This window comes from Aphelocoma coerulescens, chromosome 2 (genome assembly GCF_041296385.1).
Source record: "Aphelocoma coerulescens isolate FSJ_1873_10779 chromosome 2, UR_Acoe_1.0, whole genome shotgun sequence".
In the NCBI taxonomy this organism is placed as follows: domain Eukaryota; kingdom Metazoa; phylum Chordata; class Aves; order Passeriformes; family Corvidae; genus Aphelocoma; species Aphelocoma coerulescens.
This window is the reverse complement of record NC_091015.1, coordinates 105943316-105957417: the sequence shown is the minus strand read 5'-3', so window position 1 is coordinate 105957417 and position 14102 is coordinate 105943316. Positions and strand designations below refer to the sequence as shown.

General features: G+C 39.9%; 1 protein-coding gene across 5 annotated transcripts in view; it reads left to right on the top strand.

The window, feature by feature from the left end:
• Positions 1-14102, top strand: part of CARMIL1 (capping protein regulator and myosin 1 linker 1) — a 194445-nt gene that overhangs the window by 92342 nt on the left and 88001 nt on the right. For all 5 annotated transcript variants that reach the window (XM_069004292.1, XM_069004290.1, XM_069004289.1 and 2 more), the window contains exons 9-11: positions 3732-3807; positions 6326-6414; positions 11419-11513. In XM_069004292.1, the coding sequence (XP_068860393.1) occupies positions 3732-3807; positions 6326-6414; positions 11419-11513 (260 nt within the window). The remainder of the gene's footprint in view (positions 1-3731; positions 3808-6325; positions 6415-11418; positions 11514-14102) is intronic.

Below are 14102 nucleotides of genomic sequence, written 5' to 3'. Positions count from 1 at the left end.
CAAAATTGATGTTGCTGAAGAAATATATTTGTGTTGGTAAGAAAAGTCTTTATTAAGTGTTTCATGATTGTCTGAGTCCAAAGATTCAAATCTATTTTGGAGCCATTTACATGCTGTGGAATCCATCTTGTGATGGGAGCTTCTATGTGTTGAGGACTGAACTGAGAAACATTTTGGATTGAAATTTCAAGAAAATTAAAATATTAAGAAAGCCAAATCCTTGTTATTCACTAAAAATACAAATCAGGAATTGAAATCCCAGTCAATTCAAGAATGTATGTAAGTGTTTTCCAATATATTTAAGACAGTGGGACTGCTATAAATTCACAGTATGCCATTGTACTTTGGATTTTGAGAAACTGTTGTTTGTATCATCCACCTAATTTTTGGGATTGCTGAACCTATATAGTTTAGGTTGTTTACTAGCTCTGAAGCAAGATAGGACAGGTACATCAGTTCTCTAAATACAGGGGCTATGCATTGCAAAAATAAACAATTTGTGTTTTTTCCAAGTAAAAAATTTCTGTTAAAGGTCAACATAAGATGGCATGAATTATAGATGAATTCAAGTTCCCAGAGCACCACAGCATGGCTTGATGCATGGGAACATGACTTCAGAGGTTTTATCAGAAGTTATGTTGTGTTGTGAACCATATAATTGTTTAACAACAAAAAAAAGACTCAAAAGTGAAAAGAAGTGAAAAGGGCTTATTTGATAATGGTAGCATGATTTTCGTCTGTGTAGCATGTGTTTTAGCTTATTTGGATATTCAAAAAAATTTTAAGAAAAGTGTGATTGTTTAGAATTTTTTCTTTGTGCTGTTGAGATTTCTTGCCATCTTAAATACACTGAGGGACAGAGATGTTGAAAAAATGTGAAGGCATTAGATAAGCTTGAATGCTGTTGAGGCTTGGAGAGATTGTCTGCATTCCAGAAGAACAGAATCTGTTTTCATTTTAAGATGGCACAGATTTATCCTTTATAAATATTGCCTTCTTCTGGATGGTAATTTTAATTCATATAAGCATCTCAATGTAACTCAATGAGGGAAAGTTATGAGAAGGCCCTGCTTTTGGAACTGGTTTTTAGCTTTCTTTCATTCCATATTGCAAAAGACTTCAGGTTATTGTTAATACCACATCTAGATTGTAATTGAATAAAGTGAACAAAGCAATATAAAATTTTGAAAAGAAAAACTCGATAAAAAGAATATTGAGGTTAAACAAGCTTAAAGCAAGAGAAGGAGCAGAGGTAAATTCCTGAAGGGGACTCTCATTGGTCAGAAGCACCTTCAAAAATTGGAACAAAAATGAAGAAATAAAGTCTTTTCTTAAAATCAGATGGTGGAATCTGATAAAGCAAAGTTTCTAGACTGTAAGTAAAGCTGCTGCAGAACAAGCAGGGTTCCATTGTCTGCAGGCATGTTGGGAGTAGGGGGAAAGGGGGGTGTGGAGGGGGGTTAGCAGTTGGTGTTGATGAAGGTCCCAGGCAGGATTTGTGCTTCTCTGGGGTTTCAGCAAACAGGCCGTGGATACTGCAGAAGACTAAACTATTGAAGAAACATTGTTGCAGCTGGACAGGAACATTTTGAAACAAATCAGCACAGCTGATTTGCAAGTTCTCATCTTTAAATATTTCTTGAAAGCGTCATAGCTCCGCCACTGAGACTGAGCACCCCTTGTCCTTCAGGCATTTCCCTCCCAAGCCAGAGAAGGAAGGGGGGGGGGGGGGGGGGAAGGCACAGCCTCAGGCAAGTTCTGTCTGCAGCCACTCTCCTGCCCAGAAGTTCCTGAGCTCTTCCCAGCCCCCCAGGCTGGCTTACCAGCTCCCTAGTGGTGTGAGCACTTGCAGTTAGTGATGCCCGATCATTGCCCCTCTGTCCTTTGAAGGAACTGGGCTGCTGCTGATGGCTGAAGTACAACTGCTCGTGGTGCCTTGTGCCTCTTTTGGGGGTGGTGCTCCACAGCATGAACAGCTCTGCTCCTCCAGTGTCAGCCTGTCCAGTGTTTGCCCAGCTGTGCTGCCTTGTTACTGCTGCATGAATAAGCCAAAATTTCACCTGAGAAATTGCTCTTATATTCATTCCACTTCCAAGGCAAAGGTACTGGCAACAGAGGTGTCAAAGCTGCTAATTCATTACCACCTTACTGATCTCGCTAGGGAACCACAGAGGAGGAGCAAACCTCCTCTCTGTGTGTAGACATTTCATGCTCCATAGAATGATTCCTGCCTGCCCAGCCTAAGGGGGAAGTACCTCTGGGTTGTTACTTTTTCTCACCTAACATTTCACCAGTTGGTTATTGCTTTACATGGAGATGAAGTGTGTGTGTGTAGGAACAAAAACAACGTGGTGGACAGAAATAAATCTATACACTCCACGAAGCCGCTAAGTCTCTGCTGTGCCTGTGGAAATGAATTCACCACACAACGTGATGTGTGCTGTGAACAAGATGGAAAGATGGCTTAAATCCTTGAAGGGCACCCCACACTAGTTCCTCTGCAGGAGTGTGAAAATGCTCCATTTGCATGAGCTTCTCAGTTGGTGGGCTACAGTCTTTTGCTGCAAAATGCTGCACCTTCGATCTGTTACCTTAGTGATGCTTGTACTTCCAAATCTAGAAACTGCGGTTCCCAATATAGCCTACAGAATGCTTGTCCACATGATGTCGCCTTGTCTCCTGGCTTTCCTGTGTGTTTAACAACCACCCTGAAGTGCCTGCATGTTTGCAGAGGAAAACTGGAGGAGAGGAAGAATTAAAAGAAGATGGGAGAAGGGTGCTGCATGTCAGCTGCAGACCTGTGCCTACCTGCATATGTCCTGGATGAAGAGCTGGGAGGCAGAGGGGGGACTGCTTATAAAAGCCAATACTTTTAAATTTCTCCCTAGAAAAACTGAGGCTTGAATGTCACTGTTTTGCTGGCTTGATAAGTTAGTGTACATACAGCTCTTTATTTCATTATAAGGACAAGGGCTTTCTAGGTAGCTGTTAAGCCTCTGTGTAGGTGTGTATCAGTGTTTAATATGCAGCACCAAAATGATCCAAGTGCTGCACTGCTAGGTGGTGTGATGGTGCTTGATGAATGATTCTGCTGGGGGGCAGCGTCCGGGCGTGACATTTATCAACGTCCGCTATTGGAGAAACTTAACAGAGGGAGAGCAGATCACGTTAAGAGGCTTGGAATGAAGAAAACTGGAATAATTTAGAATTTCTTTCGTGAAATCCCTTTTACAATTAAGGAGGGTTTGTGCTGAATGTCGCATTATCCTTTTGCAGGTCTCCTGTTTCCTGGGGGAATTTAACTATAGAGATGAGACAAGGAGGTGTTCTCTAGAAGCAGTCAGTCATGGAATTCTATTAAATCATCAGACTGCCAAAAAGCTTTTTAGCGTCATGCTAAATTATAATTAGAGGTGATTAAGAAGCTTAAACATGTCACAGGCTGAAGAAAAAGCTATGCTAAAAGTAGGAATGGCAGCCCAGACAAATTCCTGATATTAAAATTCATGCTAGAATGGATGTAAGTTGGTCAGTCAAAAATTTTTATTAAAATAAGAGGAAGACATGCAGCTGCTCCTGGTGTTTTTTGAGAATGAAGAGCTTTCTATAATGGGGATGGTAGGCAATTAGCTTTGCAAAACTATGGGGAATGAGATATGGAAGAACACTTAGGAGATTATTTCAAATGACAGTTATATGAAATGTGTGTAAAAGTGTTTTTCTTTTTCTAGAGACTTAATACCTATAGTTGCTGCTCTGGAGTATAATCAGTGGTTTACAAAGCTCTCCTCCAAGGATCTGAAATTAGTAAGTAATAAATTGAAACAATCTATCTGCTTCTACCAGGCTGTGCTGTGTTTTAAAGTGAAATATTTTAGGCAAGTACAACTGGGCAATCTCTTGACAACTTTTTTTTCCTTTAATCTTATCAGGAAAATACAAACTGTTGGATTGTCAATTTGCACCATAAAAACACTGCTGAGAGTCAGGTCTTGTCAAAATTTCAACCAATAAGGTTTGGAAACTTTGTTGGGTGATAATAGTAGCCAATAAAACTGCTTCATTAGGCATTGGTGACTCCCCCAAACAATGGTAGGTGACTAATAGGAAACTAAAGCAGACAGAAATCATCGTTGCTTTATGGAGCTGAAAAAAAATGCCAAGATTCTGGCAGTTTTTTCTTGCATATAAAGCAGTCTTTTCTGTGTAATTTTCTTTGCAACTCAATGATTTTCTCACCCAGTTTTCTGAAGCCCTGATGTGTAGCACCAGTATTTTTCCGTATCAGTTTTCTTTCCTAAAAGCAAAAAGAGGGCATATCTAAGGAAGCTGGACTATGGAAGAAAGGGCCAAGAAAAGCAGTGGTTCAGTGGCATTTTAAATATATCAAAATACACTATTTCTTCTAAACTTGAAAGAGTATAGTCACAGGTGGAGTAAGTGGTTTGCTTGAGAAAGTGCTGTCATGCTTGCCTTCAGAAGCTTCGGCCTTTAAAAATTAATATTAAGTTTTGTCTTGTTTAAATTGATGCAATTTTATTGATCTGTAAAGCTCTCATTACATTCCTAAGCTATCATTTTCCATGAAAATTCAATTGAAGCTCATCTGATTCTTGGCAAAAGAGTAGGCAAAAAACTTCTTTCCTGCTGGGACATCTCTCTCAAAGTTATGCATGGAATGAAGCTGGTGGTATTTTTAGTGCTGTTGTAGTTTGCTGTTAAAATCAACATTGTAAAAAGGTACAATGCAATTAATCAGTTTCTGCTTCAATGAAATGAGATAGTTTGCTTAGTTAGAAGACTGGCTGGTGTAGTTTGCTTAGAACAAGACCTGGCCCTATTATCTGTCTGAGATATATTTATGTGAAAGTTTTAGGGTTTTTTCTTAGCAACTTTTCTGTGGAAAACAAATAAACTTTGTCAGTCTGGAAAATGCATCATTTACTTAAAAAAACCCAACCCCTTACCTTCCACACACTCCATTTTAAGTCAAAAATGAGGAAAATGTAGATTGTTGGACAGTAAATCCATGCCATAAGAACACTGCCGAGGGTCAGTATGAGGTCAGACATATCCGGAGGCCATCGGGTGCATTGTGTTTGATAGACAGTACCCATAGTGATTTTATAGTACAGGCATGAAGCTTTCCACTTGCAGTCACAGTACTGTAGAAAGATTGTGATAATATTCTGAATTATTAAAATATGGATGGTAGAGAAAGAATTAGGAAGATGGCTGAGTTGACAGTCTTCACCAAAATTTGTCAACCCTTACTGTGTAAAGGATTAATAAGATTTTACGAGTGTAGTAGAGCGCGTTTATTTTGTTTAGGGGTTTTTTTGGATATTCAATTAGTTTAAAAGTAAAAAAACCCCAAACCCTGAAAAATACACAAACTAGAAAATGTCAGACGGTCATTAGAGACAAAGATGTCCCAGGTATGAGTTGTTGTTTTTGAAGTCAGGCAACAGAATAGTTTCAGCACTTCATGATCATGACTTTGGATATCACATGAACACTGGTTAGTGCCAGCTCTGGGGGGAAAAAGACAAGTCAAATCCAGAAGCAAAATAGAAGTTTATAATAAAAGGTGATGAGGTACAGAGTTCATTGCACGGCTTTTGAATGATTAAGGTTTTATTTCTCTGTTTGAATGAGCAGAGCAAACAAACTCTTTTGTTGTCATTTTTTATTCATGGCACTTGCAAATACCCATGCAAATTCTAGAATTCAACAACAGTAGGATCATGAGATGGAATTTGCTTCTGCATAGGCTGGAAGAATTCATACTCAAATATACTGGCCCTTAAACACTAGTCCTTGGGAGTCTTTGGAGGACGTGTAGCTAGGGTACTTTTGCTCCTGAGGTTTTTTGGGATTTTTTTTTTTGTTTGTTTTCCTTCTAACATCTTTCTCTGTGTTTAATTGTCATTCCTGGTCAGGCTTTATTCTCCTTTGCACTAGTTACCACTTTTTCCCGAAGGATTAGCATGCATATGAATAAGATTTCTTTAAAAATTAAGTGAGAGTTTTTTCTGAACCACATGATTCAGGTTGTTTTTACCGCCATTATAAAAATTCTGCCCTGTTTGGTTAGGTGGCCTGGTTCATTAATTACTTGCTTTTAGTCTGCCTCCTGCTTCTCTGAGTCTTTTCCAGAAGTCTTCTGTTGACTCTCCTGGGTGTTTCTGGTATTTTTACTTCCTATTTATGTATAACAAGAAGATGGTCGTGGCCTGGATCCCGTTATGATGTACAGCTTAACTCAATAACTGTCTGTTCCATGTTTGTGTTCTTTAACACTGTTCTGTCTTTTCTGTGGCAGTCCACTGATCTCTGTGAGCAGATACTGCGGGTGGTGAGTAGGTCCAATCGATTGGAAGAACTGGTATTAGAGAATGCCGGGCTTAGAACGTAAGTAATTCCTTTGAAATGTTGCTTTAGATGCTGCTTAGTCCCACTGAAAGGGATGTGTGATGTATGTTGGCCAGAATAGGCATTAAAAAAGATGTGCTCAATGTCTGTCTAGTTCTGAGGAGCCTGTAGTCACAAGCTTTTTATCAGGTTTTCCAGAATGTCCTTATGTCCAAGAAATCCCTTTAAAATGGTGTTTTTTAAGATTCTGGCTAGAGAGTTGGGTTAAGTGGAGCAAAATGATTGAAAAAGAGCATAAACTTTAAAAAAGCTCCCACCGTTCCTCTCCAAATATGGCTCCAACAGAAGTATTATCAACATCTTTTTATCATTTAAAAAACAGTAGTTTAGTTTTTGTTGAAAAAAGCATATTATTCCATCTCACATAACACATTATTGTTGTTTCATTTCCAAATGAGCTGGTGTTATATTAATGTGGATTGCTGTCTGTTCAAATATAACAGGACTTCTACATTAACCACATTTTTGAAGAAAGTAGATAAGTAAGTTTAATGGCTTGCCATAGACTTAAAAGGAAGATACACAGAAATAAGCTATACATTTAAATCCTTGCATATGTTTTAAATGCAGTAAGTTGTAGTTACTAGGTAACACAGGAAATAGAAGCAAAGTTGAAGTTACTTCCAACTGAGCTAGTTTGTACTTGTAGTGCTTGTTTTAGTGTTAGGGTTGTGTCCAAGACAATGCAGACAAGATAAACTCTTAGAGCTAATGAATTTTTTGTTTAATTAAAGAAGCAGTGGAAAGGTGGGAGAAGCAGAACACTATGCAAAATTACAAATAAAGGGAAACAAGCACAGGGGAAATATTTGGTCTGCCTTACATTGTCTCCTCTTCCATTGTTTGAGTCTTTTTCTCCTTTTTAAAGTGGTCTTTGCGTTGAAATGGCTTTTAAAGAAAATTGCCTACATGACTTGAGAAATTTTGAGGTTGAGTTTGGAATAGCACACAAACTTTCTCTTTCACTAGTGCACTGCTTTAAATAGCTATCATTCAAACATAAGCCCCTGGTTTTAATCTCATTTTTCTTGCAATATGTGCCACAAAATCTAGTGATAATCATTAATATTAAAGGATGTCTTGACTACCTTTGCACAGTGCCTACCTCAACTTATCACAGTTGGATTAACTGCTTTCAGTTTTAACAGGACTTGACAGATAATCAACCTGTGACTTTAGTTTTCATGTCTCCATCTACGTGCAGAATGTTTGGCATTGTGCCTTGGAGTGTATCTGTTCTGATCAACACTGTCTGTTTTTGCCAAGGATGCATTTGTCAGCTTTGCCATTTTTCATATCTGTTTGCTAGGAGATCCTGTTGTTGCTGGGTGTCTTCCTTCCCATGGCTTACAGACCAGTCATTTTTAATGGGCTGTGATAGAATGCCAAAGCAGGGTTAAGAAAGAGCTACCAAGAGTAAAGCTGTAAGAAATAACCCGAGCAGCTGCAGGAGCATATTTCTTCCTGCAGCAGAGTCAGTTTAAGATGATTCCATTCTTTTCTATCTCCAACCACTCATTTCTGTGATTTGGTTTGGGCCACAGCCTCATAAACACTTGTCATCTTCCCAAATGATGAAACAGCAAACTATTGTGCAGTAGCAGTAATAAGGACCCAGAATTAGGGAAGTGTGAACTTCCTGTTGGGAAAAACAGGAAAGTGAAAGCCTCTGTCTGATAAGATTTGTGCCAGTTTAGATGCTCTTGGAAATTTTATCCCCATTGCTATTCCTTTAAGTACACATAAAGGATGCAGTTTCGATTACACTGGAAGGCTTCAATGCATACAGCAATCACTAATGTTTTGATAAGTGCTTTAGTTAACATAGGTTGTGTCCAGATTTCAGGGAGAGGGGAGTAATTCAGTCTGACCCAAAAAATGACCTTGAAAAGAGGGTTAACCCCTGAGGTACTTTGGAGGAATGGGACAATATGTGGTAACCAAAATATTAATTTCTGAATGGGCCTTTTGGTTAGGCTGGGCTTTGGTGTCTGTCAGGCTTTGCAGCTTGGCCTGACAGGCACAGGCTGTATATGGTGGGAGCTGCCCTCGGCCTGCAGTGCTGGGAGATGCTAACCTGCAAGGACTTGGTTATTAGGAAAAGGTTCTTCCTCGGAGGGTGGTTGGGCACTGAAACAGGCTCCCCAGGGCACTAGTCATGGCCCTAACCCTGCCAGAGCTCAAGGAGCATTTGGACAACAATTTCAGGCACATGGTGGGGTTGTTGGGGTGTCCTGTGCAGCGCCAGGAGTTGGACTTGATCCTTGGGAGTCCCTTCCAACTCAGGGTATTCCGTGATTGCCATGGAACTGCAAGACAGACTTTCCAGTCTGCAAAGGCCTGTTTGCAGGAGCTGGTGCAAGTGATTATCTGTTGCACTTATGTGCTCTCTGAAAGCTGGCAGATGGAATGTCCCTGCCTCCTTTCACCCCATCCTGTGCAGCCCTGTTCCAGAGGGAGTGGCCAGCTGCAATATGGGGAACAAGAGAAGTGCCTGTTGCTGGTATCCAGAGGGCCTTTGGCAGTGATGTTGAGTCTTATCTTCCCCTTCTTGACACGGTCTTAATGTCCTTAGACATTAAGTGTTGCTTAATTAACTTAACAGTGTTGCTTCCTCCCACACATCCTCTTTTTTTCTGTTACAGAGATGTTGTCTAGACAGATCTCAAGGAATTGTTTTGTTTGTCTGAGATTTCCAGATTCGTGGTATTCTTACCCTTGATGAAATATCCTTAGTCTGTCATATGTATACTGAAATTGAATCTTTTTGGGGCTTTACCTCCAAGCCTGAATATGCTCATTTCAGCCAAGCATGGCTGTGTACTGCATACAGAGCAAGTTTGATGCTTTATAGAAAGTTACAGGCTTACACTGTGTGCTCTGTTCGTAAGTGTGCAGCCAGAGGATGTAATAACTTTTATGACTTGAAGCAAATAGTGAACAAAGGAGGCAAAGAGATGTTCCCCCATTAGCATTGCCAAGGTGCCTCTATTTATGGCAGAGACTGCACAGGGAGTGTGTGTTGTTTGTTGTATTATTTTTTCCAAAATGAGCCTTGGAGCCCTTTGAGCCTAATGTGGATAATCTGCTGCTTTCTGGTAGCAGTTGATTTGCTGTGCCTTTGCTAAGTAGCTCATACACACTCTAGTTGTCCTGAAAGTTTAGTAATCCTGCCTATATTGCTGGTGAAAGCTGGAGCAGAGTTTGTAAACAAGCCTGGAGGTATAGGCAAAGTACTGTAATAACAAGAATCTGTTAGGGATAAAGGAAGAGGAGGAAACTCCTCAAGAGGAAAGGGTTTGTTGCTTTTTAACTCAAAACCTCATTTTTCTTGGCTGGACATAAGGAGCTTGATTCAGTTGCCTAAGGGCAGGCATCTAGCACCATTTGAAATGCTGGAGGATTTCCAGAGTGTTGGCAAATGTAACTGAGGACCTACAGGAGATCTGTAGTCTTCTGCAGCAGCAGTTGGTAGCAAAGCAGGAGACCCTGGGGCCTGTCAGGTGGCAAAGTTTCAAGTCCAGAAGTTCCTTCTGTTGAGTGTTTGTATTCACATGCTGCTTGTATTTTAGGAAGAGAATATGTTTTTCCTAAAGGCAGCCCTTCATCATGCATCTGCAGAGCTGGAACCAGTTCTAGCCCCAGAAGTCTGTTAAAGGACATAGGGTTTCAAAGGGAAACTAAACTTCCCTGGGGCATCTCCATACTCCAGTAAACTTTGCAACTGCAGATAACCAAAAGCTATTGAAGCTATTGCTGTTCAGTGTCCTCTCTTTTCCAAATACTAGAAGAGGATGTGATTCTCCTCTGTGGTTCTCAGCACAGAGTTTGATGGCAGGCAGGATCTGTTCCAAGGAAAGAGGGCAGTGTTAATTAGCATTTTGGTAGCTCTTCACCACTGGCCTACAGGAGGAGAGATAATGTACTTTAAGGCAGAGAGAGAAAGAGGGAAGTTCAATACATGTTTTTGCTTCCTAACTTGGTGTCTAACTTAGGTGAAACAAGAACACTGAAGTTATAGCCTCACTTTATCAAAAGCCCACAGTAGGTCTAGTCCCTTATTACATGATAACTTCCCAGCTGGTGTGAGAACAGGTTTGAGGACTTGTCTTAGAGCCGATAAGACACCAGCCTTCTGACTTAACGCAAGGAATGTGTCTCCAGCAGAGCCTGGCAGCGTGGTGTGCAGGAAAACCCAAGCTCGCTTTGAGCTTAGTGCTGTGGGTGCTGGCAGCCCAGCTGCAGCAAAGCGCTTGCAGAAAGGACAGGGGTCCCTTGCCTCTCAAGTGGCCTTGGAACAGAGGTCATGCTGCCACACCTACCTACCCCAGTTGGTGAAGGTTACTTCAGAGTTATCTCTGCTACCTGGCCTGGCTGTTGTCAGCATTACAAAACTGATACTTGGCCATCTCACTTGGATCCATTGCTGGGACTGTGATCAGCCAGCTATGTGCTTTGATGCTTCTCACTGTAAAAAGAAGCAAAAGACCAGTTCATCAGCGTGCTGCTGTTCTTTGAGAGAGCTATTCCTGCTGTTTTATAAGGTTAGAAATACTTCTGGATTTGCTGCAAAGCCCATGTGTTTGAGTGACTATTGGCAGAGAGCTGCTGCAAATGAGCAGGATGGCTTGTGAGTGAAGAAGGTGGTGGTATGCAAGTTGGTGTGTTTATCTCCCACTCCTGTGGCATGCAAGTTTTCAGTTACTCTGTGTAACTCCTATTTTATACCTTCAGATCTCTGTCAAAAGCATTTTGGGCTTTGACTGAATGCTCTTCAGTCTCTTAGGTCACAGAATGAATAAATAATGAAGAAAGATAGCAAATTAGCCAGATAAGCATTGTTTAGAGCCATGAGGAATCAGCTGGTGCTCTGCAGTAGCATAGGCCACTTGTGGCTAGTAATCCCTTGATGCTTTTAGGCCTTTGCATGTGCTGTTGACAGAGGAGATAACAGGATTCCTTCTCCCTCTCTTTTTTTTACAGAGATTTTGCACAGAAACTAGCCAGTGCCCTAGCCCATAATCCCAACTCAGGACTCCATACGATCAACCTTGCTAGCAATCCGCTTGAAGATAGAGGTACTGTAACATTTACATTTTTCTCTTTCTATAAATGTATTAGGAGGATTATTGCTGCTCTGTTCAGCTTTGCCTGAATAATAGGTTATTGTTTTGTGCGTAATGCTACTGTAAATTTCTGTTGTTCATAAATGACTGAGAATTGACATTCTTTTTGACTTATGCATATCCCTTGGTGTGGTGAGAAGTACTTAAATGTCTTAAACCAACCCTGGACTTTAAAGGAAGACAGAACACAGTGATTGTTTAGGACTAGAGAGTAAAAAAAAAAGTGGTGTGCATTTTTAAAGGCAGTGTAGTTGGTTGAAGTATGAAGCACAAGGCAACTTTGTTTCTTGGATTATATTTTTCTTATGGTTTTGTGTTTTTATTTCAGCTGTAATGCCGTATTGATTTTCAGTATGAAAATTATTCCTTTTTCTCATCTCTGTGCTAACCTGTCCTGTTGTGAGGTCTTGGTGATGTTCAGTAAGACTGGCATAACTGGCGTTCTTCTGGAGCAAAGTGCTGATAACTCCACAAGATGGAAAATCAAGCTGAACAGCTCAGCTGTTCTCAGACTAGGCACCGCTAGGCATGGTTTCAGTACATATCAAGTCATTCCTCTCCCTTGTCTACTCTTTTTTTCACCCAAGAGGCATTTATTTTTAAAATAAGGTTACATTCTTTCAGTCTGGAGTTGACCCTTCAGCACTGCCCATATGAGATTTCCATTTGCTTCACTTAATGCATTCCAGTCACAGTGTTCTGGGATCTGACTCTCTTGTGCTCCTGTTGGGCCAGAAGAAAAATAAGAATTTTACACTGTGTACCTTTTCTTGTTTTATTTGGTTTGTTTGGGGGAAATTTTCTATTCTCTTTGCTGTCGTGATTCAAAATAGAAAAGCTGTTAATTCTGATTGACTCAGAATGCTGTTAACACAGAATTTTGTAGGTGTCTCTTCTTTCTTGCTGGTTCAGTGAGGAGAAAAATACCTGGGAAGGTTTTTTTTTCCCTTGCTACTTCTGTATCACTTTTCTTTTGACTGGAACCAAGTATGATAATGTTTTTGTTTTTAATCTGTTCTGAGTAGTTTTTTATTTGAAATTGTTCACATGAATTGTTTTAACTCTTTTGATTACCTCTTGCCTGCTGATTATTGCTTGTCCTTGTTAAGAATTCATATCACATGAAAGCCAATGCTTTGCTGAAGAACGTTATTACAGCGTGCCATAGGCCTACTGCATTTTACAGAAATGTCTGTTGTAAGCTGGAAAAAAGGCTACTACACTGTTGATTCTGCTTCTGAAGAAGTGTATTTAGATTGTGTTATTTGAAAAGGTTTTTTTTCAAAGGAACTCATTTTTATCTTGGAAGCAAAACAGTTGACCAAACATTGGGTACTCTACAGTGCAGGGGATCTTTTTTTCGTTTTTTAAACATAACCATGGAGGTGCTTTCTTTGCAACAAACCTATAGATTCAAACCATTCTGCAGTATCCACATATAAAATAAAAATGAAATGCAGAAACTACAGCTTGAAGAAGTTAGTAGGGTTTTTTCATTATCTCAGCCTCTCCTGTCAAATATGCAATTAAGATTTGACCTTTTCATTAGAGAATTAGGTTATTGAGTACTTAAAGAGAAATTAACTATAATTGAAATGTGCAGATATTGCAACTTTTCAGTTCAAGAAAATTTTAAGTGTCCTGTGATCTGGTATTCCTGGAGTGCAAGGTAGGTTAGGTAAACTGGAGAGGGAGGAAGGATTTCACAAGTAAAAGTGGAGATTCATATAGACATATGGATTTGGAAAAACACCTTTTGAAAAATCACCTGCAGGAACTGGAACTAGATTATTTTGCAGTTATAAGGGAAATCCCAGAGTTGTGCTTTCTGGAGAAGAACAAATTGTACCTTGTTTGTACACTAAGCTATTATATATTGTTGAGTACCAGTAAGTGAAAGCATTATATTATTATGTATTAATGCAACTGTCTGTATTCCAACAGCATGGGAAGTGGGTTTAGTTTAGCTAAAGCCTAGGACCTCTCTTCAGTTCAAATACAGCACAGTGTTTATACGCATTGATTTTTTTACTGAGACCAGGCTCTTAATTTGAGATTGGCTGTCCTTTATGGTACTGTCAATATTTGTGAGACTAACACCTGGAAAGTTTATTATCAGTCTTGTCTTTGAAAATCTAGCCATGCTGAAGTGATGCAAGTTTTGCTTTTGGCTCTAATAGGATCAGAATTTAATCTCATATTTTGTTAAAAATAATGCAAAACAAACATACTGAAGCCTAGTAGTACTCAAATTCCAAACTGTGTGCCTGGATGCCACTAACTCCACTTCTGCCATTAGAACTCTCATCTCTGTGATGCAGTTAGCAAAAATGAGTGACTTAAAGGGTGTTCAAGGGCCTGAGTAACCAGAAGCACTTTTTCTTTTCTGCCCCTGATTCCTGTGTCATATAGCTATAACTTAACCCCAGTGCTAGTAAGATGTTAAAATTGTTCAGCTTGGCAGGAACGATAACTGGTCTGCAGATTGTTAGCTAAATACAAAGGTGGAGAGGTAAAACTCTATGCTGCATGTCTTAGTCA